Below are 21,608 nucleotides of genomic sequence, written 5' to 3' on the forward strand. Positions count from 1 at the left end.
GAACAACCATGAACACACCCTGATGCACCTGGGGGTTGGAAGGAGACACCATCCCCGGGTAGATCCAGCAGTGGGCACCTCAGTTTCTGCAGAGGGGAGTGGGTCCTACCTGGGCTTAGCTCTGTCCTAGGGCAGGAGTGGGGTGAGGGGAGCACTTGGGGCCAGGGTGTGCGTGGGAACAGCCACAGAACAAAGCCATGCAGGGGGAGACAGGCCCAGCCGCCCGTCCCACTCCTATTTTTATCCCACTTCCTAAGGAAGTGCAGTGCAGGGGTGCACGCTCACCCTGGAGCCTTCCAGCCTCTGAGGCGGCCAAAGCGGAGCTGCTGGCCAGGTCAGGGCTGGCCCCAGCTTCACCAGCAGCCCCCACACCTCCACACACAATCACAGAATTGATTGGGTTGGAAGAGGCTCCTGAGATCATCAAATCCAACCCAACACCAGTCTGTGACCCAGACCATGGCACTGAGTGCCACAGTCAGCCTTTCCTTCAACACCTCCAGGGACAGTGACACCACACCTCCCTAGGCAGCCCATTCCAGTGTCTGATCATCTGTGCTGTGAAGAAATTCTTCCTAATGTCCAACGTGAGCCTGGTGCAGCTTATGGCTGTGTCCCTCTCATCCTGTCTTCAGCTGCTTTGCAGGAGAGCTGGGCAGTGCAGCCCCTCACTGCAGCTCCTCACCAACAGGGCAGCCCAAGCTGCCGAGCCTGAACCCTGTAGTCATCATCATCATCATCATCATCATCATCATCATCATCCCAGAACAACCCCACAGACAAACAAAACTACAAAACCCTGCCAGGCTGATGCACCCACTTTGTTATTCTTGCTGTTACTTTCTGCCCAACATGCACGTTTTCAGAGACCTTGTTATGAGCACTAAGCATGGGGTCCATCAAACAGTCCTGGATGTTACAAATTCTGGTAGAGGCCTCTGCCCTCAGCAGTGCTGTGAAGTGTTACAATAAGCAGGTCCTCCTTGAAGGCACAGGGACAGAACTAAAATAGTATTCAAGTATCACAATGTCTAGAAAATTACAGGCATAAAGCTCAGGAGCGTGTGCTATTAGCTGCATTCCCTGGACAATAAAGGGAAATAGCAACACACAGTGAGGAAAGTGAGAGAAGAGAGGCTGGAAATCAGTCACCAGAGAACACAGAGGAGCGAGATGTGACAAACCCTATTGTTTTAGAGGCAATAAACTCTAGACATCCATCCTTCCTGCCCAGAAGGAAGAACACCTCGGCATTCCCACTTTTCCAGGGAGCCCTCGGCCCGCGCGGCCCTCAGGCATCAGCTGGCTGCGCGCGACCGCGCGTCGCGGCCGCGTGACGTCACGGCGCACGATGACGCACAGGGGCGAGCGACGGCGGGTCCCGCAGTCGGGGCCGGACATGGCGGCGCGGCCCGGCCCGCGGGAAGATGAATAAGGGCTGGCTGGAGCTGGAGAGCGATCCCGGTGAGCGGGGGCTCGGCAGCGCGCAGCGGGCGGGGCTGGGCGCCGGCCGAGGCACGGGTGGGGGCGGTGAGGGGGCTCTGATGGACACACGGGCAGCGGGGCCTGGGTTGGGGAGAGAGTCGTGAGGAACAGGTCAGGGCGGGCTGCAAGGGGCAGGGTGGGGGTGTGGGGTGTGCGGGTGGAGTTTTAGGGAGTGGGATTTGTGGTGCATAGGTTTGAGTTTTGAGGTGGGGCTGGGGATGGGAGGTGAATTGTTAAAGTTTGGGGGGGCTGCGGGTGTGGGGTGTACAGGGGAAGGTTTGGGGGGCTGGGGCTGTGGGGGCATAGGTGAAGTTGTGGTGGTGTGGGTGTTCAAGTGGAACTTTGTGGGATGCAGGCCTAGGATAGGAGGGTGCAGGAGGGCAGGAGGTGCTGAAGAGGCCGGCACCGAGAAACTGGGAGTAGGACAGGTGACAGGTGTCCCCTTCCCGCTGCCTTGAAGGTGGATTCTGTGGCGGAGTCCCGGAGTTGTTTCATGGATTGGGATTTCAGGGCCAAAGCTGGTGTTGGCTAGGGCATTGTCTGAAATGTTTTAACCCTCTGAGTCTCTGTAGGGTGGAATGGAGTTGTCCTATAGAGAGCTGGGAGCTGCTGTCTAGGATGGGGTGGTGAGTTTTTGGGGTGTGGGTGAGGAAATTCGATCACTGGAATTATACTTGTGTCTTGCACTCAGCAAAGGATTCTGTTTGGTGTCAGAGTCCCAGTCACCCCCAGTTTTGTTGCTCTTGATTCTCTTTACTGTTACTTGGAGAATGCTGAAATCATCCCCATCCTCTTCATCATGGCAAAAAGTCCCAGGACATGTTTTGGATTCTCACAGCTGGGAGGGAAGGTTATTTGCTTGGCAGGCAATCTGTCTGGGCAGAGGCAGATTTTTTAGGATATGTGGCAGTTTGGATGCAGGGCTGGCAGCTGGGACAGATGTTAGGAGTGACCCATGTGCTGCTCTCAGCTTTTCCATTCAGCACGTCCCACGAGCTGAATGTCTTCCCACTGGCTCTTGCCGTGGGGCTTGGGATGAAATCTGTGGGTGCTTTAGTTGTCAGGAGGGGTCAGTAGATCCAGGTTTGGGCTGGCTGCTGGGTGGGGAAGAGAGCCTTGGGGACGTCCAGGCTGCTGGCATAGGGTTATGTGTACACGTGCACACCAGAATGTGTCCCTGCCAACCCATATCATTTGGGATGGGTGCTTGAGTGTTCCAGGTGAGGTGTCAGCAGCAGGACTGTGCCTTCTGAGGCTGCTGAGGTAATACAAAATACTGAAATGTGGCAGAGAAAAAAGTGGGGTTGGAAGGGACCAGGAAGCTGATAGGTTTTGGTGCAATGGCCTGGCCTCCCACTGGTTTGAAGCATGTTATTTCCACAGCATATTTCTTCTCACTTACAATTTTGTAAGAAATATGATTTTTTCTGCTAAATTAATGAAGACTTCTTGCTCCCAGGAGTTTTGTCCCTGCTTTAATCATTTTAACTTTGGTGTGGAAGCCCCTTGGGCTCTTCTTAATTGAGCCACATACATCAGGGTCCTTAAAATCCATTGCTTACAGGGATGTTTCTCAGGACTTAATCCTTCTTATTGGTATTCCCTGGACTTCCTCCCAGGCTTTCAGCAGCCTTTCTGAGGGAGCTAAAAAAGCAGGTTTGTTATTCCAGTCTCGAACTCACTAACTCCATGTGCAGAGTGACTTCCTGAAAATTGGGCTGGCTGCCTTTGCTTCAGCACCCTAGTGGCAGCTGCTGCTCAGTTGCTGATGTCTGATAGTCCTTGTTTTCTTGCTGTTGTCTCTGTATTTCTGGTTATGTCCTCCTGAATTTTGTAGTCACTGAAGACAGGCTGTTGGATTTAGTTCCCCCAAAGAGACAGGGAGATGAACCCTCGGACTTTCCCCTCAGCCCTGTTGCTGTGATCTGGATTTCCCCTCACTGGCTTTTACTAATGAACAGAAATTGCATATTTTTAAAATATCTTGTAATATCTTCAGCCATTTTTCTCTGCGGTTACAAGTGTGTGTGTCATTTCGGTGCTCCCTGCTGCTCACTTGGCAGGCCATCTGCAGTGGGTCAGGATGCATTGGGCTTGGCAGGAAAGAGTTGGTTCAGGTCCTCTTGAGAAAGAGGATGATCAGTGGGGATGGAGGGGTGAAGGGAGTTGGAGCACCTCTGAGTTCAACAGCCCCACTGCTGGGACTCGGTGTGATGCTGGTGCCACTCTGCTGTGGATTTTCTGGCTATGCCTTGGCCTGGGACTATGTGGCACTCTCAGGGGATGATGACAGCAGATTTCCTCTCTGCTCTCTTCAGCCAGAAGTAACCTGTTGGTTTTGTTCCTTTCAGGTCTTTTCACACTCCTGGTTGAAGATTTTGGTAAGTCCTAGAAACCTTTCTGAGAAGTTGGTTTTGTGCCTGACATTACCCTGTCCTTTCTGGTGGGCCTTACACCAGCTTCTCTCCTTTGTCTGCAGGGGTCAAGGGAGTGCAGGTTGAGGAGATTTATGATCTGCAGAGCAAATGCCAAGGGTGAGTCAGAGGCCTGAGAGTGAGTTTTGCGAAGCAGAATGGTCTGTGGGCCTGGGAACTTATCACCAGGTGTTCAGAGCTTGTGAGCTTGTCTGTTATGGAGGTCAGGGCTGTAAGTGTTGGACCAGGAAGGCTTCATCAGGTTTGGGGCAGGTTGGGGACATCCTCCAAGGGATTCATCTCCCTCTCACCATGGAGAGGTGGTATAGTTGCAGTGTGAGCTTTCTTCCTGTCCTGGTGCTGTGAAAAGGCTTTGCGGGTGTTGCTTCTTAAAAGCCATTGCTGAATTCCTTTCAAGAATGAATCCAAGGTAGGTGTAAAAGCAGGGGACTGGCCATGCACTGTTCTGCAGGTCAGTCAGTGTCCAGAGGGGAATTTCCCATTTCTTTGTCTTCAGCCTCTTAAAACTTGTCAATCCTCAAAGTTTTCTTGATTGTTGGCTGAGCCTGTAGCATCAGCGCTGGAGTGTCCTCAGTAGTGTTGGGCTGGGGACATTGTGGCAGGGATGGTCACTTCCAGAAAGACAGCACTGGTCATTCTGGTTTTCCTCTCTCTCTTTGCTCTGCCTGTGAAACAGAAGGTTTGTGATGCTAGGCAGAGCAGCCCCACTGGTGTGGTTGGCCCAAAGTGCTGCAGCTGCTGCTTTCTCTCTGCAGCCCCGTGTATGGGTTCATCTTCCTGTTCAAGTGGATTGAGGAGCGCCGGTCCCGCCGGAAGGTCTCCACGCTGGTGGATGAGACGTCAGTGATCGATGATGACATCGTCAATAACATGTTCTTTGCTCACCAGGTAGGCTCCAGGAGGGGGGAAAGTTTCTGTGGGGTGTCTCCTGTGACAACTCAGGGAAGCAGTGTGGTATACTGAGAGGCTGCACTGATCTTGCCATGAGGGCAGCTCTTCTTTCCTGGGAGTGTCTTCCCTGAGCTCCAGGTTGGAGGGTATCCAGTGAGGGCTGGGTGACTGTGGCCTGCACTGTGAGCAGATGCTTATGGGGCATGGTGAGGCTCACTATGTGATACTGACTTCCCTCCTTCCTGTGAGAGCTGAGGTCAAGTCAGCTGCTCTCACAAGTGATGATGGTTCTTGCATCAGTGCTTTCAGTTGATTGTTGTCAACACTGAGAGGTAGTTGAAAGGCTGCCTTGTTCCTGCTGGTTAAGTTGGTCTATGTGTTACTCTCCAGCTGATCCCCAATTCCTGTGCCACCCATGCCCTGCTGAGCGTCCTCCTGAACTGCAACAATGTTGACCTGGGGCCCACGCTGAGCCGCATGAAGGATTTCACCAAAGGCTTCAGCCCTGAGGTAGGGCCAGGGTCAGGCAGGACTGTGCAGGGGTGGCACAGGTGGCTCTGCCTTCTGCTCCCCTCTTGGGGTGATGCTCTTAATGAGCTGGCTCCTTCCCTGCCCTCTGAGGCTGCACACTGCAGCAGGATTGCCTCTTCTCTTTCATACTCCTGCCTTGACTTGCTCAGAGCCTTGGTCCTCTTCAGGCTGGGCACAGCTTTGAGCCTTCTGTCATGCTACTCCCTGAATCAAAAGTCCTCTCTCCTCCCTTCACACCTACTGTGAAGTCTGTTTTTCCCCAGCTGTAATTTATTCAGTAGAAATTGTGTGCTTTCTCCATCTTGGACTTTACCTGTAAGAAGATGTAGAGCCTGAGGGTTTCTGTCCTGGTCCTGTGGGTAGATGGAGGGAGGGAGTGGGAAGGTGGAAGGTGGGAAGGAAGCATTTTGTTTGTTCCTTGTCATATCTCAGCTGTTCTCCTCTCTTGCTGTTTGCTGCAGAGCAAAGGCTATGCCATCGGCAACGCCCCGGAGCTGGCCAAGGCCCACAACAGCCATGCCAGGTGAGTGAGGGGTGTCTGCAGCTCCCTCTCTCTGGAGGAGGCAGACTCTCCATGACCTCTCGCCCTCGCAGGCCGGAGCCGCGGCACTTGCCAGAGAAGCAGAACGGGATCAGCGCAGTGCGGACCATGGAGGCTTTTCATTTTGTCAGCTATGTCCCCATCAAGGGACGGCTCTTTGAGCTGGATGGGCTGAAGGTCTATCCCATTGACCATGGTAAGAGTCCATCTGTCCCTGCTTATTGACATAGGTGAATAACACCCTGGTGTGTCCAAATGTATTGTTTTTCATTGCCTCTTAGTGTTAACTGAAGTTAGTGGAGAATCACTCCAGTGGTTCCCTGATTTGTCCTGAGTTTTGACAGCTAATTTTGGAGCCTGTGTGCTGGGGACTGTGTCTAGAAAGAAGTTATTTCTAAATGCATTGCTTTTGTTTTTCCAGCCTTGCTATTTTCCTTCCCAGTCACTCAGGGCCACGGGGTCCTTCAGCTCTGAAATAACTTCATATAGCAAGGAGAATTTATCTCCTCACTCACTCCTTATGCCAAATAACCACTGTGTGTTGAGGCAACTGGTCCAAACAGATCCCACTGGAGTGCCTGGGTTACTCCCTTCTCTTACAACTTGACCCCTCAGTTGCTTTTTTCAGGCAATTATTTATGCCTGCCAGGTTTCTGCCTGTCAATCCCTTTGGTAAGGTACCCACTTCATGTACTTGGTTTACTTAAGCATAGCTTGCTTTGCTAAGTCCAGCTGTATCTTGTTATGACAGGGCCATGGGCAGATGATGAGGAATGGACGGACAAAGCCAGGAGAGTCATCATGGAGCGCATTGGCCTGGCCACTGCAGGGTAATGTCCTGGCCCATGGGGCAAGCAATGGCCTCTTGCCATATTCCCCTGAATTATTTGTACTGTGGTTTCTGAGTGGCAGGATGTGGAAGTGGAGGTTGCCTATGGAGAGGTGCAGGTGGCTCTGCCCCTTGCCTTCTCTTGCCTGCAGAGCATGCATTCCCTGTGTGATGCAGAGTCCCTGCAAATGCTGCACAGCATTGAGTGGCTTGGTTAGGTCTGTTAGCTCAAGTCCATAGGAGAAGGAGTGGTGCTTCTGGTCTTGAGCTGGACCTCTTGGATGTCACAGGAGGGTGACAGCACTGGTACAGGTTACCTAAAGAAGTGTAATCTCCATCTTTGGAGGTATTCAAAAGCTGTCTGGATGTTGTCCTGACCAGCTCTGGGTGATACTGCTGGAGCAGGGACTGGAGCAGATGACTGTTCCTTCCCGTGTCAACCAACCTGTGACTCTGAGACTGTTTTGTGTGGGAACTGAAATGAACCTTGCACTGCTTCTTTAGGCACTGTGAGGTTGACTTGGTTTTGGGGAGAAGCCTTGGGAGTGTGGGTGTTAGATGCCTAGGCAGGAGGTGGGGATGGGGCTGTCACCATGATCCCATGGCTGAGGGCTGCTGTCTTTCCTGCAGGGAGCCGTACCACGACATCCGCTTCAACCTGATGGCCGTGGTGCCTGACCGGAGGATGAAGTATGAGTCCAAACTGCACATCCTGAAGATGAACCGCCAGACTGTACTGGAGGCCTTGCAGCAGGTGGGACAGCCCAGGCCCTGAGGGAGTGCAAGGCAAATAGGCTTTTTCAGGGCATCTACCTGTGCTGACAGGGTCCCAGTTTTAGGGGTTTTGTTTGGCCTTGGGAAAAATAGTGGGAAGGATGTGGTTTGGGTCATTGCTGGTCCAGCATGCAGTTTCTGTGTCATTTGCTTTCAAGCTTATCCGAGTAACTCAGCCTGAGCTGATCCAGACCCAGAAATCTCAGGAGTCTCAGCCTGCTGAAGAGGCAAAGCCAGCCAGCAGCAAGACCGTGACTCCAGAGAGCACTCATCCAGGTAGGACCTTGTACCAGCAGGGTTGCCAGCCTGGCCTGCCATGGAGTGAGCACAGGGTGGTAACAACAGCTGACTGACCTGGGGCTTGGGGCAGCTTTTGGAAGCTTTTACTGTCAGCTTCACTTTCTTTTCTGTGAGCCCTGCTCCATGCACACTGTGCTGGGTGTGGTGATGCCTGGGAATGTGTTGGAGGGTGCAAAGCTTGAAAGTGGGAGGGCTGGAGCTTGGGAACACCGATGATGGATGAAGGCGGTTGGGGTGGTCTGGAGGAGTGAAGAGCTCTTCTCTCACCTGGGTGAATAAGGGGTGGTAGAGGATATGAAGGTGACAGTGCTGGTGATGAAATGCTGTTCTGTGTTTGTGTGGCAGATGGCACCGATGAACCCACCAGCCAGGGCCACCCCACGGCCACACAGAGCCCACCCAGCAAATCCAAACCGGTGCCAAAGACAACAGCAAGTGGCATCAATGGGGCCCCTCCAGCAAACCCCAACCCCATTGTGCAGAGACTGCCAGCCTTCCTGGATAATCACAACTATGCCAAGTCCCCCATGCAGGTAGGCTGGACTGCCAGACCAGTGGCACACCTGATTCAAGCTAAGCTCTTTGCCTGCAGTATCTCACATCTGTGGGACCACAGCTGTCAGCTGGCCTAAGCCCAGCCCTGCCTTGCAGCTAGCCTGGCCCAGCACTAACCCAGGCTGGGAGGGGAGAGGGTAAATAAAGACTGACCTGACAAAGGATCAAAGGATGTTAACCTTAATGTGGGTAAACTGAGCAAAAATGGGGAAGGGTTCCTGTTTCCTCTCAAAAGAGCCAATTCCTGGTGTTGGGCTGGACCAAGGACGAGTCCACTGGGTTCTTCCTCCTCGCCCTGCTGCCTTCAGCAATTGTGTGTTGCAGGAGGAGGAAGACCTTGCGGCAGGAGTAGGTCGCAACCGAGTCCCAGTCCGACAGCACCAGCAGTACTCGGATGATGAGGATGACTATGATGATGATGATGAGGAGGAAGTTCGTAATACCAACTCAGCCATCAGGTGACAGCTTGAGCTGAGGGTGGCGGGCTGGGAGCTGACATTTGCAGAACTGTCAGTGAGGACTTCCCTGACCTCCTTCCTTTGATCTTGATAGTTATGTTCTTCACCTGCCATTTTACTTTTCACTCAGTGGACTTTGTGAAGTCCTTCTCTAGCTCTTTACAGCCAACTCTGAATTTCAGCTGCCCTGGGAGTAACTGTGTATTGGCAGGAGGCTTTGGGGCTTTGAGGAAGCTTGGTTCCGCAGCAAGGGCACTTTGGGGGCTTTGGAAGAAGAGCAGGGGGTACCCAGCACCTTGTGCCCTCTAGCAGTGTAGGGATCCCTGGGACCGAGTGGCTCAGTGGTGCTGAGGTGTGCTGCAAGAGAAGCTGATGGCACTGGGGGTGATGTTGAAGTGTTTCAGACCTTGTTTTATCCCAGCAGGCAGCCTGGACTGCTGAGCACAGGGCTGGCAGTGTCCATACTGGGCCCCCACTTCCTTCTACCAGCTTCTCACCTTCCCTGCTGTGTTTCTGGGCAGGTACAAGAGGAAAGGGCAAGTGAAGCAAGAGCACGTGGCAGGGGCCGCAGATGGCCAGCTCTCCGTCCTGCAGCCCAATACCATCAACGTCCTGGCTGAGAAGCTGAAGGAATCTCAAAAGGATCTTTCCATTCCCCTGTCCATCAAGACGAGCGGCGGGGGTGCCGCCGTGGCAGTGGTCACCCACTCCCAGCCCTCCCCCACCCCCAGTAACGAGAGCACAGACACCGCCTCTGAGATCGGCAGCGCCTTCAACTCCCCGCTGCGCTCCCCCATCCGCTCGGCCAACCCCACGCGCCCCTCCAGCCCCGTCACCTCCCACATCTCCAAGGTGCTGTTCGGCGAGGAGGACGGGCTGCTGCGCGTCGACTGCATGCGCTACAACCGGGCTGTCAGGGACCTGGGGCCCATTGTCAGCTCTGGGCTGCTGCACCTCACCGAGGACGGCGTGTTCTGCCCGCTGGCTGCTGCAGGTAAGTGCCTGCATTAGGGGGGTGCTATCTCGCCTGGGGTGGCAGGACAGTGACCTTTGACTTCAGGGGTGGATGCCAGTCCTTTGTGGTGGCTCCAATGCTTCCTTCCCACGTGTGTAGATGGGAAAAACTCCCCCTCTTCCATCAAACCCGGTGAGGAGGCCCCGGTTGCGATCAAACTGGAGGAGAAGGAGGGCAGTGAGGCCAGTGACAGCAAAGAGAAGGTGGGACTTGGCAGGACCAGTGATCACCCTGGGGGGGAAAAGTATTCTCCCAAGGTGAGTTTTGTGCTGCGACAGCCCTGGGAACGTGGAGCTCACCCGGAGGCGCAGCAGCGCTGGCAGTGACTGAACTGCATGTGCACGCTGTCCCCTCGCGTGTCGTCGCAGCCGTGCCTCGAGGCACAAGGCAGTGCAGGTTTTGTGCCTTGCATCATCTCGGGGACCTTTGCCTTGGTAGTGGGCACAGCCCCTGTCTCTGCAGCTGAGACGTTCAGCCTGCTGCGCTCTCTTCTGGGCCAGGAGCTGGTGAGACCCTGCATCCCCACATCCCAGCCCGCTGGTAACTTCACAGCCTGTCTGTGCCCTCCAGCCAGGGTCAGGACCAGGCTCAAGGCAGCACAAGCGCACCAAGCTCTCTGGAGGAGAGCTGGATAGAAACCTCCCCCAAAGGGAAGTCTTCAGATTTTGTTTTTGAGGGGAAGCAGGCTCTGGGGAGGGAAGTGGGGGCATTTCTGGTACACAGGCAGCCCTTCCCCCTGTCCCAAAACCAAGTATATTTGGGCTGGGGCAGAACCCACCTCCCCTGGGGCTGGCCATAGTGAATTCCCTACACTGAACCGATCTTTCTGTTTTTCCCTGGCAAGTGTTTTTCCTTTGATGGATCCTCCCTTTCCTAGCACAGACAGGAACACCTGCCAGTTCACCCTGCTGGCTCCTGGGCTGTGGCTCATGTTTTGCGCTCATGTTTGGTCTGCTTGATCCTGGTAGGAGCTGCTGGCGCTGCTCAAGTGTGTGGAAGCAGAAATTGCAAACTATGAAGCCTGCCTGAAGGAGGAAGTAGAGAAGAGGAAGAAATTCAAGGTGTGCTGCTGGCTTGTTTGCACTGCTGCTTTACCTGCCCAAAGGCTTTTGTCTGGAGTGGTTTTATGTAAAAATGGAGGGAGAGTGATTCAGCTGAGAATGGCGAAGAGCAGCATTTAAAGTCTCTTCCCTATTACTGAACAGCTCAGCAGGGCATAGCTCTTACAGGACAGACCACAGCACCAAGGCAGCACTGGCAGCCTGGGGGAGGGTGATACAATGCCGGGATGAACATCAGCACTAATGGGAGGCAGGGGAGGGTCAGCAGAGATACCTCCCCTGCCTACCCTCACTTTTTCCCAGCTGCCTTTGGTGGAACATACTGGCATCTGAACTGGGGTGGAGACAGTCCCAGTTGTGTACTGGCCCAAGATAGGCTGGGAGGTGGGTCCCTTCCTTCTTCAGTCTCCTTAGTCTGTATGCTGGGCAAGGCATGCCAGTTCTTTGTCCCCTGTTAATCTTGAACTCCCCCTTCTCCCTGCCCTCTGCTTGTGGATTATTTGTGGATTTGTCTCTTTGCAGATTGATGACCAGAGGAGAACCCACAACTATGATGAGTTCATCTGTACCTTCATATCCATGCTGGCCCAGGAAGGTGAGCTGTGCTCATGGGACAGAAGGTTTGGGTTTGGCTGGGGGAGCTGCACTGAGCATGATGGAGCCTGGCTCGCTCACCTTGCCTGGGCTTCCTATTTAGGCATAGATCCCTGCTTTCTCCTTACAGTTTATAGTCCCAGGAGGTGCCCACTGATGGCTTTTGAGCAAGAGGGGCAGGGCTGCCCTCTGGCATGGGTAATCCCAGCACCCCAGGCCCATTTGTGCTCTCCCTGCAGGCATGCTGGCCAGCCTCGTGGAGCAGAACATCTCTGTGCGCAGGCGGCAGGGAGTCAGCATCGGCCGCCTGCACAAGCAGAGGAAGCCGGACCGCCGGAAACGCTCCCGCCCCTACAAAGCCAAGCGCCAGTAGCCAGAGAGCCAAGACTGAGAAACAGCAGTTGGGCTTTGTGGCTTTGGGCACTAGCACTTGGATCTATGTTACCCTTTGCCCAAGGAAGAGGGACCACAGTGACAAGCCCTCAGCCCAGGTGGAGCCTGGGGACAAAGGGAAATCCGGTTTTTCTCTGCACCTAAGCTGTGAAAAGCAAGAACCTGTCTGGAGGAGTCCCTGCAGCAGAAGGGAGTCTGGAGTGCTCAGCTTCCCTGACCAGGCCATGGCAGCACCCAGACATTGTCGCCTCCATCTCAGCGCCCTGCCTGAGGACTGTGACCGGAGGGAAAGAGCCCACCCAGCTGGGGCTGGGTCTGGCCTTGTGGGAATGCTGGCAATGCCTGAGGCTGTGCTGGCCACAGCTGGCTGTGGCTTGTGTCCTCCTGCATTGGGGCCTTCAGCTCTGTGCTTCCCTGGGATGTTCATGTCTCTTTTCTATCTTTCTCCCTCCCTTCCCCAAGCTTATTTTTGTTCCTAACCCAGGCTCTGGCCACTCCTGGCAGGGTGGCTCCAGGGACATGCCACTTCTGCACCCACCCCACACTACACTGCCCAGTGTCTGAGGCTGGCTGAGCTCCCGGGGATGGTGATACCTTCCCAGTGTAGCTTGGCTCCCCAGTGGGCCATGGCAGCTCTGTTGCTGGATGAGGGTGGGTAGGCTCATCTGTGGAGCTGGGCCTTGTGCCTAAGCCCTCTGTGGTGCTGCTGGGGATGGCCTGTGCCTCTTGCTGCCCTCCTTGGGACCAGCTCTGTGACCCTGGCAGTGCCTATGGGTCATGTAGCATTGCACCAGGCCCAGGCCCCAGAGAAACCCTGGGTGCCTAGTGTGGCCTTGGTGGTGTTGGGCACAACACAAGGTGGACACTGGCTGTGGCTTGGTGAAGCAGGGGCAGATGTGGCTGGTTGCTGCAATGGTAGAGGTGGGATGGGGGGCAGCAGTGGAGGGAGCCACAGGTCCTCTTGCCCCTGAATGGCTGCTACCCAGAGCTTGCTCCTGCAGCCTGGCTGCCTCTTGACCATTGCCTCCTGCCAGTCCCCAGGAGCCTGGCAGAAATCTGAGATATCAGAGGCGAGCACTGCTCTCCACTGCTGTCCTGGGGTGGAGCTGCCACAGGAGAGGACTGAATTTTTTCAATATGTGTACAGATTTTGACTATGGAATGAAACAGTTCTTTAGGTATTTGTTGAAGGAAAGAAAATCCTTCTGTCTCTTGCTGTGTCTAATATCAAGTGCTGTAAATAATGAATCTGTCTGAAGGAATAAAGCTATCCTGTAATGGCCAGCCACAGAAGAGGTGTGTGAGGGAAGGGGGTGGGGGGCAGTGGGGCTGGGAGCACCACGTGCCAGCTCCAGGCCCCGTTATCCCTGCTGGCAGCTCTTCCGTGGTGTAGAGATTTGAAGTCATCACGGGGAGTGCCATAGCACCAGGCTCAATTTATTGACACATCTCAGCAGAGGGAAGGGCAGGACTCACCTCAACAGATGGAGGGCAGGAGGAGAGGGGGGCAGCAGCCCGGCTCAGGCCCTCAGCTGCAGTGGCTTCCTGGGCTGGCTTGACTGCATTTTCTGGCTAAAAGTCCAGGGCACAGATCAAGGCCGTACCCCGTTTGATCCAGTGCTTCTCTGGCTTGTCTGTAGGGATCTCCACAGCAATCACGTAGTTGGTGGAGTGGCCCGTTGTTGACAACGTGCCTGTAATGCGAGGGTGGTGCTGCTGCACACTGACCAGGGAGCCCCAGACCAGTGACCCCATCCAGGAGCCCTTCTCCCCACCCTAAGCCAGGTGACTGCCTGAGCAGGGCTGGGGGAAACAGGCTTGAGGGGTGCCTGGCCGCTCCATCCTCTCAACCACAGCAGGAGAAATCTTTTCTCCCTTGCTGGCCGCTGCCAACCGTACCTTGTGCTATGCCCACGTCTATCAGGAGGAACTCCCGGGCTGCCCCTCCTAGCTGCCCCCGCAGCTCCCCTGTTTCTGGGAAGTCTGCTTTTAGGGCACCTACCTGCGCGAGTGAGAGTCTTATAGATGGGGCACAGGTAGGAACCGGATTCTGGAGGCTTGCGGTTGGCTTCAGGCACCAGCCAGATGACAGCCATCTCCGTGTAGAGCTCCTTGGGGCGTGACTCCGCCAGCTGACCCGCAGCGGCGTCCCAGCGGGCGCCCTCCAGGAACAAGCCGTAGATGTAGCAGCCCACGTTGGGCTGGTGCGTCAGCTCCTTCACCGACTCCTTCATGACCTGCCCAGGGGAGGGGCCGCCGGGCCCTCGCTCAAGGCGTGTCCCTGGGGGCTCAACCCCGAGAAGCCTCTTAAGCAGCTCTTAGTTAAGCCGGCGCTGCCGAAGGAGAGCGTGCCACAGCTCTCAGAGGGGCAGCCTGTGACAGAGCTGGTGGAGGGGGATGTGAGCAGCTCTGGAAGCAGAAGCTCTGCCAGCCTTGGGGAGGTGTCTGGCAGTGTGGGGGCGTATCCAAGCACAAAGATTGGGTTATAGGCAGCTGTGTAGCCTGGTGGCTTCACCTCTTGGGCAGGCCAGGGACTTGGTGGCCTTCTAGCAGGATATTTCAAATAAATTCAGATTCTCCACCTGATTTACTGACCTTGAAGCTAAATGATATGGTGTCAATGGAGATGACAGACTTCCTGGCGAAGTTCTGCAGTGTCCCTGTGAGGAAGGCCTGGGGGAAGAAGAACCCACTGATCCAGAACACGGAGGGGATCCCATGGCTGATCCAGTTCTGCAGGAATTCAATCCGCTGCACCAAGTCATTCACCCATGATGCCAACGGCTTCAGCGACGGATAGGCCTGTGGGACACCCACAGAGAGCAGTGCTGAATGCAGTCAAGGACAGCCCAGACCTTGTGCCTCAGTGCTGAGAGCTGCCCAGAGCCCAGGGGGGGAACAACTGAGAGCTGCACTAGGCAGGAGACCAAGAGCCATCTCCATTGTGAGACAGCCCAGTCCAGCAGCAGTTGATAACCCATTCCACTGGTTTGGGTGTGCTCTGGCAGGCATCTGGGCTGGGTGGGGCACATACCTTGGCATTCCATATTTCGGGAACAGTGTTGTTGTACAAACTGCTGGCCATCAGCTCCAGCCGAGAGGACATCACGACCAGGCCCTTGAGAGCTTTCAGCAAATCCCTCAGACTTGAGGCAACCTCGTCCAGGAGCTTGTTGTACCTACAGAGAAAGGGCAGAGGGAGCAGAGTGACTCAGTGCAGTGGTTTATTGCCCACTGCCTGCTCAGAGAGGCTGTGGATCTTTATACACAAGTATAAAGAAGCTCCTCAATGTAACCCTCAGCCCAAATCCTCTTTATGAGGGTCTCACAACTGCTCCATCAGCCCTAAATTGCTCACTGTATGTCATGGGGTGGCTTAAAACCACAACACTGTAGCAGATGGAGACAAAATCGGCCAAAGGTCCTGGCTGGGACAACACAGTTGTTAGTGTGACTGGCAACCCGCACTGTACTGAGGTTTCCCAAAGGTGGGTGGCAGCAGGGGCCTGCACATCTCTGCTGTTCCCTAGGATGTGATCCCACTGGAGTTTTACCTGATCACCTCCTGCACCAGCACTGTGTTCATGGATTCTTCATAGAGCAGTGGGTATTTCTGGATCACTTCCTGCACGTTCATGGGCTCAGGGAGCTTTGCTAGGATGTCCTTGGAGACCTCCTCCACAATCTGGAGGGAAAGCAGCAAGTGGCAGCATCCTCCTAATCCAGCCCTATGGCTGCTGAGAAGGGGCAGAACTAATGCTGGCATGGCAGTGCCATTGCTGGCAGCCATCAGGCAGGGTGGCACCTGCTGAGAGACGGTGCTTGTGGTCACTGCCCACACTGGGCACTGGCTGCCAGAGCACTGTCAGGACTGGGGCACCCACCTCTTCCCGGCTGCGGCCTCCCAGTGAGATGGTCTTGGGCTGCAGCTGGGCAATGGCCCCCAGCAGAGCAAAGGTCTCATTCTGAGCAAAGGTGATGTCAGCATTGTCGTGTAAACCAAAGAGCTCTGGGCTGTCATTGAGAGGCAGGCCCTTGACGTATTGGAGGTAGCCCTGGAGAGGAATCCACACAAACTGTGAGGCCAAGAGCAACTGAAGATCCCCAGGTTCTTACAAACTTGTATTTCCCCGGGGTCCTGAAAATGCAGTAGGTTTCAGAGAGGACAGATCCCCTTTGCACTGTGACAATCCCCCTGGATCTATGAGCTGCAATTTGTGACTTGAGTACTTACACTGAGGTCAGAAGAGGTACTGATCTGCTTGTAGATACCTGATTCAGAATAGACAAAGTCAGGACTTAAAACCTCAGGTTTGTAGAAATCTTCCAAAATGCTCATGATGCAGCGCCGGTCCCAGTCATCGGTTACCCGGCCGCCGTAGTTGATCTCCCCAGCTGTGTATTTCAGAACCTGCAAGAGACCCCACCATAGTTCTGATCCATGTCTTCATCATGAGCCTATTCCCTTGTAGGAGGGGCAGCTCGCACCTTGTAGGGAACTTCTGCATATTCGTTCAAGAACATGAGCAGCTGACTGATGCAGATGCGGAGGTCTCCGTCTGTGAACTCATAGGGGATATTGAACCCCAGAGGACCAAACTTTCTCCTCTCCAGCATGTTGCCATGGAAGAAGCAAAGTGACAGCAACAAGGATTTAAACTCTGTGACCTGTGGGAAGCAGGGAGAGGAGTTGCTCAGCTTGGGAGGAGACATCCTTAGAGGGAGTCAGGTCCTGCTGGGACCTGGCAGAGCCAAGTCTGGAGTGTCAATTGGAGCTTGGAGAGGGGGAAACCTCTGTCAGGCTGCTGTGCTGGGGAAGGCCATGGCTCGCTCCTTGCTTGAAGAGAGCTGCAAGTGTTTTATGCCAGGCCTCCAAAATACTGTTGCTTTTGTTTCTCAAAGTAAAACTTCCAAGTGGCTCTTCACAGATGTGAGTTTATAAGAAACCCCTCCTTCTCTAGCACATGGATTCTCTAATGGGAAGGAAGATCTATGCCTGGAGAGGAGCAACATCCAGGTGGAAAGCATATATTGGAGCAGGCATGGAATGGGGACAACAAACCAAAGCATGATTTGGGTCTTACCTTGGAGCAGGAATTCAAGAAGTCATCACTGAAACTGATGTAGGACTTGAGCAGGTTGGCCTTGACGCCACGGGGGGGCTCGATGGTCATCTTGGAGCCATTCTGGAGAATGGACACAGGGAAGTGGTTGCTTGGCAGACTGGTGAGCCAGAGGCGGAAGTCTGGATGCACCTGGAAGTCCAGAAGGCAACAAGTGCTCAGAGGGTGCAGACACAGCCCCTGCAGCTGCTCCTGCACTGACCCTCTGGTTCTATGAGGAGCCTATGTATGGGTCTGAACAAGAGCTGGGCTCCTCCCAGGCTCCAGCCTCCTGTTATCCTCAAAGTGGGCACCTGCTCAGTAAAACATCTCACCTTGCCAGGGTCAATACCCTCAATGAGTCTCTCCAGTGAGGGCATCCAGCTGGGGGCCAGGTGACAGTTCTGGAAGAAGACCCAGTTGCCCTGCTCCATGGCATTGTGCAACATGGCTTCAGCACGGGGGCCCTGCAGAGGCAGAGAGGAGAGCTCAGAGACCCTTCCCATGGCGTGCTGTGTCCTGCTGAGCAGGACAAGGGAGGTAGCTCCCTGGAGCTGGGTGGAAGGACCACTGTCCAAAGCTATGGCCTGGCTTTGCCCCCATGTCTCAGCTGGAACTTTGCTGTTTGATGGCACAGAAAAGTTTTTTTGCAGCTTTTACCAGTCTGTGATGGAGGGTGGAGGGAATAGAAGAACTGTAGATGGATTCAGGAAGGCACTGGAGTGGGAGCTGCTGCAGGTTCCACCCCAAGGGAGTAGAAGCAGAAGGCTGGTGAGTAAAGACCCTGGGGCACGAGGGTGTTTTCATAGTGCTGCAAGTGTTTGACCTATTTGGAGCTTGGTGAGGTTGATACAAGTGCCAGGGCACTGCTGTTCCAGGTATGCACTGACACCTTACCTGTCCTTGGCCCAGAGAAATGGCAGAGAGCTTCTGTGTGAACTTCATTTCTTCAGCAAACTTGTAGAGGTCGGCAGCAGGGTCAGTGCCTGGGGACAGCACGAACACCAGAGGAGTAGTGGCAGTGGACTCCTTAAACACGACTGAGAGGTCAGTGGTCTGCAACAGAGAGTTGGTTAGAGTGGAGAGGCCGTAGTGGAACCTCCTCAGCTTTCCTGGCCTCCAGCTCTCCTCTAAGGCTCCAGCATCCTCTTGGGTGCCAAGGCCAGGAGCATGTCAGTGAGGACCACGTAGAGCTCTCCTCTGGCTGCATTAAGGTCAGGGCATGAACCACTTTCCCATTTGTCATTCAAACTCTCCCCTTGTACCCCTGCAGTATCTGCCCCCTCCTAGTGTGGTTTAACTGGTGGGTATCAGAAAGGCTATCCCTCATTTAAGACATAGTTATTTTTCTCCAGCTGTGGGAGGAACACTGCTGCAGACGGGGACGAGCACCCTCACTGCAATTGGTGGCCCATTTATCACAAGCTCAAGGCCTCCTGCTCCATTCCTGCCCCCACCAGCACCTGCTCTTGGCTGGTTACCTGCGGCTCGATGAAGCGCTGATCCAGGTTCATCACCACAAAGTCCTGCATGGCATTGGTGATCTTGTCTCCACGCAGACACCGCAGAACCAGCAGCTTCTGGAAGGGATCAAGCCCATCTTCCCATTTCCCGGGCAAAGGCTCTCTGCAAAGCAATTAGGGTACATTTTGGGGGAATGTGCCAGATCCCACACTCTACAAGTACCCAAGTTGCCTGCAGACAGCCATTGGGGCTTCATAAGGGACAAGGGCCTTCCAGTCCCTTGGTTGAGGTTGTTGTTTGTAGCTCTGAAACCATCAGCAGGCAAGCCAGAACTGCTTCCAATGGGAAAGCAGAAAATACTGCTGGGATAAGGCTCTGCCTCAGGCAAGCAAAGGTCACCCCTTAGGAGACAAGGCAGTGCCTCATCCTTTCCCTTGCATGGCACTGCACTGGGAGCACAGCTGGCACTGTGGTTATATCAGCTGTTCATGCTTTCCCAGGGATGTAATGTGCAGTAGAGCTAAGCTAACAAAACAGGGGACACTTGCCTGTGAGGTTTGTGGCTGTCAAAAATGGTCCTGAACCCTTCAAGGTTGTCTGCAAAATCGTTGTCAAAGCCAGAGAAATTCTTCAGGCTGCTCATGGCCAGGATGTCTCCCCACGCTCTCTCGTTCAGCCAGGCTGGAGCTGGGTTGTCCTTCATCTCCTTTATGGCCCCTCCTGACAGCAGGTATCGCCACTCATCCTGGGAACCAGATACCATTTGGTCATGGATAACAGCCTACCCACCTGAGCCCAAGGCACATGGTGCCATATCCAATTAAAATCCCATAGTATCCTTCTGGCTGCTCTCCTGCCAGGTGTGTGTGTCAAGGAGTAACTGAGCTGGAGGGTCTGGTGAGATCAACATAGTGACTGCTCAGCTGCCACTCTCTGCTAACCCCTGCCTGCTCTCTCTGAACTCATTAACCTTTGCAGCAGTCTGGCAGGAAACTGGCAGAAGCTGCAGGTGATTCAGGCTAGGCAGCTCTGCATGTAGACAGAGAGAACAGTTTGAAAGCTGAATAAAGATAGAAGCCCTTTGTTTGTCCAGCAGGCTGCCAAGCCTGTTGCTAACCCCAGGGAATGAGGCTCCTTTTCCACCCAGCACACAATTCTAGGCTGAACAGGCTGTGCTTGAGCTGCCCTGACGGGATCCCTTCAAGGACTAAGGTGACTTGCTCACCATATCGATCTTCCCCTCGTTCATCAGAATCCGGGCGCTGACCAGGAAGGCAAACATGAGCTTGTGCTTCTCGAAGAGGCTGCGGCACACATTGCAGTAGAGACTGAAGGTGATGTAGTTGTTGATGTTCTCCACCCGCTCCGTCAGCACCTCTGAAAAAAAGGCAACAACCAGACAAGGGTGCTGGGTGCCATGGGGGACATGGAGGGTGCTCTCCATGTCAGCTCTGCGTTCCTGCTCACAGAGGCACACCCCCACCCTGTCTGGGAAGGACAGATGCTGCTCTCAAACACAGACTGCGTGCAGATGTGGGGTGAGGGACAGGAAAGGAGGGGGCTGTTCTGGGCAGGCACCTGATTTCTCAGAGTTACGGATCCCCAGGAGGAAGATGTTGAGGAACCACTCGAGCGAATACTGGTACATGGGGTCCACGTTGGACAGGTCTGAGACACAGAAGTAGAGGATCTGCGAGCGGACAGCCACAGGCACATACTGCATGCGGGTGATGTTGATGTCCTTCTCTGTCTGCTCTGCCACCACAACCTTGGCCTGGAGGACAGAAGCAATATCATAGCTAGTGGAGTGCTGGCAGAGGATGCACAGCTGCAGCGAGGAGAGCACCTTTCACTTCCGACCTGGATCTCTCCTGCCTTCAGCTTGGATGCCTCCAACACTTTGATGAGCTCCAAGTCATCTACAGGGTTTCCTTCAGAAGTGCTGAGCCGATACAGGATCTGATCTTCTATCTCCTTTAGTTCCTGACGCATCTGGGCGTTGCTAACAATTAGCTGGTTTCTGTCTTCTTCTAAGTCAGGCCGCTCTGCAGCCACCACTTCTCCCAACAGCTGGTCTTCCAAGCCACTACAACAAAAGTCATGGAAGTGAGGGTGGCAGGTGAGGGGGCAACATGCCCAAGGGTCTGAGGACTGCAAGGGATGAGTCTGAGCAGCATGGGCAACTAATGGGGTAAAAGCAGGTACCTGGGTGAGAGGGTAAAGTTGATGAGGGTGAGCTTTGTGGAGACCTCGGGGCTGTAGTGAGGGTTGGGCAGCTTGGTGGTGATGTACATCTTGAAATCATCATGGTAGGGGATCACTGTATCCCCCAGCTTCAGCACGGTGCTGCCTTGCTGTTTGAAGGTCTGTACCAGAGAAGGACAATACAGTAAGGCTGGGATGGCTAATTATTGTGAGGGAAGACATCCTTCTGTGCCCTGGGCTCTGCAGTGAGGAGGGAATCTGAAGGCTCTCAGGACAGAGGAGCTCCAAGCTTCCCTGTGGAACTAAAGGCCTGACTGTGAAGCCAACAGTTGTACTTCATGGCCCTGCCTCGCAGGCAGAGATGCCTGCTGGCAGGAGGCCAGTGTGTGCAGGAGGCTGTCAATGTGTTAGAACCCTGGCCAAATTCATTCACTCATTCACGTTGAGTTCTGCCTGCCCACAGAGACCCATGAACCCACCACAGCCCATGGCACCCTGGCCAGCTGGCCCCTCACAGCTCAGCCAGGTACCCACTGCCCTCCTTGCCAAGGTGAGACATAGGACCTCTTTCAGCAGGACAGGCTCAAGGACTGGATCCAGCTCCTCGCCGACATTCTCCAGCAGAAAGGGCTTCCCAAAGGTAATGGTGTTTTCCAGAGTGGAGAGGAAGTCACGGTCACTCAGCTTGGCCACCTCCAGGCTGTTTGTCCTCTCCTGAAAGGCAGCAGGGGAGGACAGGGTTTCAGTGGTGTCCTGTCACCTTCACATCCAGCTCAGGTGCACAGTACACCTCTCACTGGACTGGTTTAGTTCCCTGGGGCAGAAGAAATACATTTTCTTGCTCAGCTAGACTTTGGCTGTTTTGGCAAGTTTATCCCACATCAGCAGGCACTAGAGACAGCTCAATGAGGCAGCAGAAAAGGGGGGAAACAGGGACAATGTCCTTCACAGAGCTATACCTATCTTGAGCCCCAC

The 21,608-nt window shown here is 54.3% G+C and overlaps 2 protein-coding genes across 5 annotated transcripts in view; one reads left to right on the forward strand and one right to left on the reverse strand.

Annotated features, from left to right (window-relative positions):
• The first annotated feature begins 562 nt into the window (after positions 1 to 562).
• BAP1 (BRCA1 associated deubiquitinase 1) lies at positions 563 to 13,146 on the forward strand. 2 transcript variants are annotated; one of them, XM_086845319.1, is made up of 17 exons: positions 563 to 1,464; positions 3,837 to 3,866; positions 3,965 to 4,019; positions 4,676 to 4,808; positions 5,202 to 5,321; positions 5,804 to 5,865; positions 5,937 to 6,079; positions 6,635 to 6,713; positions 7,343 to 7,466; positions 7,645 to 7,762; positions 8,132 to 8,319; positions 8,666 to 8,799; positions 9,321 to 9,793; positions 9,914 to 10,071; positions 10,783 to 10,875; positions 11,398 to 11,470; positions 11,709 to 13,146. In XM_086845319.1, the coding sequence occupies exons 1-17, from the start codon at positions 1,428 to 1,430 to the stop codon at positions 11,840 to 11,842; spliced, it is 2,154 nt and encodes a 717-aa protein (XP_086701445.1). In that variant the 5' UTR covers positions 563 to 1,427; the 3' UTR covers positions 11,843 to 13,146. The 2 variants fall into 2 exon arrangements, with proteins under 2 accessions (XP_086701445.1, XP_086701446.1); XM_086845320.1 differs by having other exon boundaries at positions 1,269 to 1,464; positions 9,914 to 10,017.
• A 132-nt stretch (positions 13,147 to 13,278) lies between these two features.
• Positions 13,279 to 21,608, reverse strand: part of DNAH1 (dynein axonemal heavy chain 1) — a 71,117-nt gene continuing 62,787 nt past the window's right edge. For all 3 annotated transcript variants that reach the window (XM_086845315.1, XM_086845316.1, XM_086845317.1), the window contains 18 exons: positions 21,198 to 21,347; positions 20,634 to 20,794; positions 20,289 to 20,514; positions 20,007 to 20,202; positions 19,654 to 19,805; positions 18,977 to 19,173; positions 18,446 to 18,590; positions 17,862 to 18,020; positions 17,300 to 17,431; positions 16,947 to 17,117; positions 16,351 to 16,530; positions 16,097 to 16,273; positions 15,747 to 15,917; positions 15,417 to 15,547; positions 14,897 to 15,041; positions 14,458 to 14,664; positions 13,865 to 14,099; positions 13,279 to 13,556 (listed from right to left, as the gene is read on the reverse strand). In XM_086845315.1, the coding sequence (XP_086701441.1) occupies positions 13,435 to 13,556; positions 13,865 to 14,099; positions 14,458 to 14,664; positions 14,897 to 15,041; positions 15,417 to 15,547; positions 15,747 to 15,917; positions 16,097 to 16,273; positions 16,351 to 16,530; positions 16,947 to 17,117; positions 17,300 to 17,431; positions 17,862 to 18,020; positions 18,446 to 18,590; positions 18,977 to 19,173; positions 19,654 to 19,805; positions 20,007 to 20,202; positions 20,289 to 20,514; positions 20,634 to 20,794; positions 21,198 to 21,347 (3,057 nt within the window). In that variant the 3' untranslated portion in view covers positions 13,279 to 13,434. The remainder of the gene's footprint in view (positions 13,557 to 13,864; positions 14,100 to 14,457; positions 14,665 to 14,896; positions 15,042 to 15,416; positions 15,548 to 15,746; positions 15,918 to 16,096; positions 16,274 to 16,350; positions 16,531 to 16,946; positions 17,118 to 17,299; positions 17,432 to 17,861; positions 18,021 to 18,445; positions 18,591 to 18,976; positions 19,174 to 19,653; positions 19,806 to 20,006; positions 20,203 to 20,288; positions 20,515 to 20,633; positions 20,795 to 21,197; positions 21,348 to 21,608) is intronic.

Source organism: Cyanistes caeruleus, chromosome 11 (assembly GCF_971803275.1).
Source record: "Cyanistes caeruleus chromosome 11, bCyaCae1.hap1.1, whole genome shotgun sequence".
Classification (NCBI taxonomy): Eukaryota; Metazoa; Chordata; class Aves; order Passeriformes; family Paridae; genus Cyanistes; species Cyanistes caeruleus.

Bases quoted from the DNA above. Each gene is read 5' to 3' on its own strand.
- BAP1 (XM_086845319.1), top strand. From the start codon at position 1,428: ATGAATAAGGGCTGGCTGGAGCTGGAGAGCGATCCCG. The intron at 8,320-8,665 runs GTAGGCTGGACT...TGTGTGTTGCAG, and splicing joins ATGCCAAGTCCCCCATGCAG to GAGGAGGAAGACCTTGCGGC. The intron at 10,876-11,397 runs GTGTGCTGCTGG...GTCTCTTTGCAG, and splicing joins AGAAGAGGAAGAAATTCAAG to ATTGATGACCAGAGGAGAAC.